Raw genomic sequence first — 6,504 nt, forward strand, 5'->3', positions numbered from 1 at the left:
AGCCATCCCAGGAATTGCAAATTTGTATATTTTTTTGCAGCACACTTTGATACAAGTTCAAATATAATTTGTTTGATTTGATTGAACCGTCCCACAAATCAGCATATAGGAAATTCAATATATTCAAATGGCTTTGATTTCAATCTTTTTTTACTGAACCTTTGCAAGACTGCTGCTAGACATACCATGTAATGTATCTAGTCATGAAGAACCACATGAACAGGGATAGAAGTACCGAGCCCAAGTTCCTAAAACAGCATTTTGAAGAAATATTATTGTGGTGATCAGCAGGTAACCTAATATGAGAGATTCTACAATTGCTGGATTGCAAGTTAACCTAATAGAATTGAAATTTTTCTTTTTAACTTACCGATGCAAGTTCTTCAATGACGATAGCCCTGTTTCCATCTTTCTCAAAGAGCTCGTAAGCACATCGGGCATGTTGTTCCCAGCGATCCAGAACTTCGAGCTAATGTACGCTTAATGCAGCAGCACAGAATTCAAATCGTTGGTGATGGAATTCACCAGAAGTGGCCGTTGTTGCTGGAGATCTTCTTGGTCGACGATTTTTTGGAGAGGCCATTGAAACCCTACATTTAAATTTGGCCCACATATTAATGAAAATTTATTTGTAAATTTTTATTATTTGTGAACCATCTCTATATTTTTTGTTAATTGCATTTATTACTTGGTCCTTCAAGGACCAAAAAATACTTTCCCCACTGAATAAAGTTCCGAAAAAGAAAACTTGAGGCCACATCAAAGGATATAAAGGGATATAATAATAATAATGAGGAGGATGATGATTAGATTCCTTTTATATGGCAATTTTACGCTTCAATAATAATGTATATTGCTTAAAAATATATATTTTAATTTTGATGCATCGTACATAAAATATTTTACACAGTCGTATAATTATATTCGTTTTTTTAAATAATTATTCACACAATTAATATAAAAAGAGTAATTTTTTGTTGATATAACATTACATAATTAAATACACATATAAAATTACTTTAGTCAGTGTATCAAAACTAAATTCAAAAAATATTATCCAAACATTTCTCATCAGCTTAATTTTTTTTTCATGGGCTCAATTTTTCATTTTCCTTTTAGCTTGGTATACTATGTTGTTGTTGGGCAATATTACTCTCTCTCTATTTGATGCCCGTAGCAAGGTTGGCACAACCATCGATAGACAGTAGCCCATAACAAACCTCACCAAACAATAACAAAAGAACCCAAAATAAGTTCAATATAACCTTTATCTGGGATTTTTTATTTAAATAAATAAATTAATTATAATAATTACTAAAATAAATAATTTAAAAAATATTTATCAAAATAAATATTTCTCTTTTATCTCGTTAACATGTATATCTTGTTTACATTATAAACGATATATATATAGTAAACGAGATACATGTATTTTTTTAAAAAAAATTAAAATAATAAAAATTATTTATATTATCAATAATCTAAATTTTTAACATGTAATTAGTATATAAAAATTTGATAAAAGAGATTAAAATAAATATATTTGATCAATTGATACTCAAAAAGGTTGATGAAATAGTGGAAAGAAGACTGAAACGATTATCTCTCACTATTCACATGAGATAACCATTTCAATTCTCTCTTCATTATCCCATCAGTCTCTCCTCATTATCCCATCAGTCTCTCCAAACAGTTATGTTTATTTTTCAAATTTAAATTTAATTTAATTTAATTTAAAATTTTTAAAAAATCAAAGTAACCGTTTCTTTTAATTTAATTTAATTTAAAAAAGCACGTAAATAGTAAAAAATAACCGTTTTAATTTTCTTCCTACTATCTCATTAATCTTTTTGAATACTAATTATCAAACATATTCATTTTAATTTTAGATTATTGATAATATTAATATTTTTTAGTGTAAACGAGATATACATGTTTTGCATCCACCTGTTTTATCTCGTCTACACGATAAACAAGATACATACAAAATTATCTCATTTACAAAACATTTATACTGTAAACGAGATAAAAGAGGAATATTTATTTCAGTAAATATTTTTTAAATTATTTATTCCAGTAATTATTATAATTAATTTATTTATTTAAAAAATCCCCTTTATCTATGGTTTGATACTTTATAGTCATAAAATAAATAATTAGTAATTACAACTGTGTGCCAAAATAAATAATCCACTACACCACAAGCTCCTCGCCAATGAGAGAGAAGAGGAATAATAAATAATAAATAATACACAAACAATAAAAATAAGAAACCTCCACTTAAGTTTAATGCTTATTACACTCAACACCTTCCTTATTTGAAAATATGCGTCAGATTAACTTTGTTATTTACAATAGATAAGAGAAGCGTGATTCTTAAAACAAGGAAGGGTGCCATGTACAATATCAATATATAAAATAAGGAATGCACATGTAATCCTTCAACCAAGAAGAATGTCAAAGTGTAATAAGCATAAACTCTAAGAAAGGTAGGTGTAATTCCCCAGAATATTGGACTAATCATCAGACAATTCTCAACTCAAGGTTTGGATATCCAGCACGAGCTTTGTACCGTTCAAAAAGATCTTGAAGTGATGCAACAAACTGACTATGCACCGTAGCAACCTAATATGGAGAAAGATATCAAATTTACAAACAATATTAGAGATACCTCACATGCTTTACATTGAAATATAAGGTTCCATCAAAGGTTTGACTAAGGTTTTTTCATGGAAGCTAGAATCTTTAGTGAGAGCATAACACAAGTCAATGTAATGAACATTTTGAAGATGAATAGGAACAATACTTGAGAGAGAAAAAATGCAGCATGTTATATATCCCAGGATAACTTAATGGATAAACACCGCATGATGGACATATACCTCTTCTGTTGTTGGTTCTGGATTTTTGTCAAGCTCAATCGGTCTACCCACAACAACATACATTGGATGCTTGAATGGTATTGGAGATCTAGAAGTTGAAGAGATGATTTGTGTTAAAAGATTAAACCAATTCAACTTCAAATATAAATTTAGTTACCCTGATTTTTCATGGAAGAAACATTGTCTAGTGAAAACATGGATATCGAAAATGTTGAGGATTAACATATTGGGATGTAGAAGAAACACACCCGAAAATTCCCCAAAAGTATATGGGGGTGAACTTGATAGCCCTTGCAAAATTCAGAATTAACTTCCCACCAGGTTTCCACCACTTATAGATATCTGACTATAGCAAACATTGCAGTAATGAAGGAAAATGAGAAATGGTAGTTAATGACAAACATAAATCAGTAAAACTAACATATAAGGATGTGAAACACTAAACAATTTTTAGTGTTGTAAAGCTGTTTTGGACAAGAAATAGGTACCTGTCCAAAACAGAAAACCGGAACAAGGGGTTGGCCCTTCTGCATGGCTATGCGGATAAATCCTTTTCTTGCCTTGAGATAGGCAGTCTACAGGGTAAAAATATCTTAATATCACTGACCCATTTAAAGTTTTTAACATAAATCATGCAATGACAATAATGATGCTCATCTTGAAAGACACAGTTTATTTCAAATCCTCTTCAGCCTGTCTTTAAAATCAGTAGAAAGGAGAAATACAGCACAAAACCAAATATCAAGAAAAAACCGCAAGATGTAGGCACTAAAAGGTCTAACTAACACAATGTACTCCTTAATTATATTTACAACTTTTTTAGGAATTTTTTGACTATACACTAATATAATCATACAAGGAAAACGTAGAATGCCAAGTTCCTAGTATGTCATGTTATAGGATAGTTGTCCTCAACCATTTACATAGCATTAGAAGGGAAATTTCCCATAACAATATAATACTAAACTTTGCATCAATCATAGCACTATAATTATCAAAAATAGAATAGAAATACTAAAAAGGAGTGAGATGGAACACACCTCAGTACCATGTTCCATGAGAAATGTTTCTTGCACTCCACCAGGTATTAAAATGCAACTGTAGCCATTATCCAAGAGGGAGAGGAAGTTTTTCTTTGTTGCTGGTGTAAGACCCAACCATGTCCATATGTGTCTCAAAAATGGTGTATAGAATACCTATGCATCAATTGAGAAAATTTTAATGTTACATACTTAAGAACCAGTTACAAAGCAGAGTTGCAACTCTCAAGCGAAAGTCTTACCGCACTGCTAGCAAGAACCTTTATCTTTGGAAGAGGCATAAACCCTGTGTTGTCGGCAAGCGCAACAACACCAATTGGCAAAACCGAATGTGGTTCAAAACCAAAAACTGCACGAAGTGCATACTCATGTTACTATCAATAGCCAGCAATTGATAAAATACAATAAAAACAGGTACCATCACAATGGTTAACTAAACAACTGGACCCCATTTTTTTCACTTCAATACATTGTAAAATCCTTAAATTTGGGTCAGGCTATTGGCAGACTATGCACTGCCTGTTTTGACTCCATACTAACCATTATTTGTAGCTACAATTTCTTAAATTATTAAAGATAAGTAGAAATTTTCTTTGTTAAAGTCAAACATTAATAAATAATAGTAGTCCTATTCCAATTCCACTATTCACATTTATTCATGAAAATTTAAGAATACAAGTTCAAAAATCTCAGGCTAAGTTACACTTTTCAAACTTGTTTGACATCATTCTCTGAGTCATTATATGGTAAATAATGGTAATTTCCAAACACCATTCATTTATAATACCAGTTTTCTTTATAACCCTTTTCTTCCTAAAACAAACCCACACACAAACTTACAAGAAAACAAGTTTCTTTTTTTTACATTCCCATCAAACTTTCCAACATAAAAAGGAAAAAGATTGGAAATGAAAACAATAAGAATTCAACATAAAAGCATTAAATAAAAACATTCTTTAAAATGGAATCAATAATAGTTTTGATTCAAACCATAAGCACGATTAGAATTGAAGGCCTTTATGTCTTCAACATGAAGCGTGATAGGAAAATAACTGCAAGCATTTTTGCATATGTACCTGAAAACCCATCCAATCATTATTTTATTTTATTTTGATTAAAAGAAAGGAAAGGAGAATATCACTGAAAAGAAGGGGAAAAAAAGGAGAAAGTCCAGCATCAAAAAACAAAAAGCTAAAAAGGCTCTACCTGGACAATTTTCGTCCGAATTTGCTCTTTTCATCAATTGGAATCACCATGAACACAAACAGCAAAGCAAAAACCCTGTCATGCATCGCAAAAATAAAAAATAAAAACATTTAACAAAAAATGAGAATTATAAAAAATAGCTTTGAAGAGGCAACAAAAAAAATGGTTAAAAAGAAATACTTATATTCATCTTTCAACAACATATCCAGACATGAAACTAATCTTTAGGGGAAAAAAATAAAAATAAAAATTAGACATCAATTGAGCTACTTAACTTGTTGCTTCAAGTGAAGGTCAATTTTAGTCCTCTAATGTAATGTAACATAGTCAAACACTAATAATAATTAAAAAAAAAACCACTATTTGATCCTTAGAGCAATAAAGTTTATCCTTTCGGTATACAGATTAAATTTTTACTAAAAATGATATATCATGTTTAGAAAATAAAATTAAAAAAAAAACTCACAAGAGAGCTTTGGAGAGAGGTAGAAAGAGAAGAGCGAAGAGCATCAAAGCGCCGTTGAAGTGAATAGCTCCAAGCCACAACGCAAGCGCCAGCGTGGTTTTGAAGCCCTTCGATTTCGAAGACGACTCCGCCGCGAACACTTCCGTTGACCTGAAGACCTTCTCCTCCGCCGGCGGCGCCGCCGTGACGTTCCCTCGATCTTCCATGTTTGGATTCGGTGGCTGTTGAAGTTCCAATCGTCAATGCGAGTATGGTGTGCTTATGAAGGAAGCGGTGACAAAATTTCGCAGATTTTGGAGGGTAAATTTGTCATTTTGAGTTCGTCTCTCGGAGTTTCCGTCTACTTCTTTGGCAGTTGGCACTTCGCACATGCTTCCATTTTCTTTCTTTTCTTTTTTTAAATTAAATCAAATTAAAATATGTAAACTATTTTTCCAGGTCAAGGTGGGGTGGTGGGTGTTAAGAAAAACGGATTGTATTTGCATTAATATATATAAATATATATTAGTTTAATTTTCATGCAAAGATACATGGGATGCAATTATAACTATTTTTTAGATGATTATTTATGTAATTAATATAAAAAATAATTATTTTTATTAATATGATATTAAATAATTAGACTCATATAAAATAATTTTATATTAATAATATATTAAAATTAAATTATATATATATATAAATATAAATATTTGCTTGAATATATTTTCATGAGTTACATACTATTATGTTTAGGAATTATATATTAAGAATTTAATAGTATAAAATAATTTGTTAGCGGACTTTAACAGGTGGTGTTTTGTTTTGGTTTTTTTTTTTTTTTTTGTTTTTTACTTTACGTTTGTATTGAACTCTGTTGTTTAAAAAAACGAATTTAATAGTATAAAATAATTTTATATATGTATTTAAT

General features: G+C 30.2%; 1 protein-coding gene across 2 annotated transcripts; it reads right to left on the minus strand.

The window, feature by feature from the left end:
• Positions 1-2,115: 2,115 nt before the first annotated feature.
• LOC112797608 (diacylglycerol O-acyltransferase 2D) lies at positions 2,116-6,064 on the minus strand. Of its 2 annotated transcripts, XM_025840635.2 has the most exons (9): positions 5,595-6,064; positions 5,129-5,203; positions 4,913-4,998; positions 4,165-4,271; positions 3,923-4,078; positions 3,371-3,457; positions 3,131-3,228; positions 2,883-2,970; positions 2,116-2,625 (listed from the first exon to the last, which is right to left on the minus strand). In XM_025840635.2, exons 1-9 carry the CDS (start codon positions 5,798-5,800, stop codon positions 2,524-2,526), a joined length of 1,005 nt encoding a protein of 334 aa, XP_025696420.1. In that variant the 5' UTR covers positions 5,801-6,064; the 3' UTR covers positions 2,116-2,523. The 2 variants fall into 2 exon arrangements, with proteins under 2 accessions (XP_025696420.1, XP_025696429.1); XM_025840644.3 differs by lacking the exon at positions 3,371-3,457 and having other exon boundaries at positions 5,595-6,022.
• Positions 6,065-6,504: the final 440 nt, after the last annotated feature.

This window comes from Arachis hypogaea, chromosome 1 (assembly GCF_003086295.3).
Source record: "Arachis hypogaea cultivar Tifrunner chromosome 1, arahy.Tifrunner.gnm2.J5K5, whole genome shotgun sequence".
NCBI classification, from domain to species: Eukaryota; Viridiplantae; Streptophyta; class Magnoliopsida; order Fabales; family Fabaceae; genus Arachis; species Arachis hypogaea.

Coding starts and splice junctions, on each gene's coding strand:
- LOC112797608 (XM_025840635.2), bottom strand. CDS start 5,800: ATGGAAGATCGAGGGAACGTCACGGCGGCGCCGCCGGCGGAGGAGAAG. Junction 4,999..5,128: donor TTCGGACGAAAATTGTCCAG/GTAGAGCCTTTT, acceptor ATGGGTTTTCAG/GTACATATGCAAAAATGCTT. Junction 4,272..4,912: donor CAATTCTAATCGTGCTTATG/GTTTGAATCAAA, acceptor CACTTCGTGCAG/TTTTTGGTTTTGAACCACAT.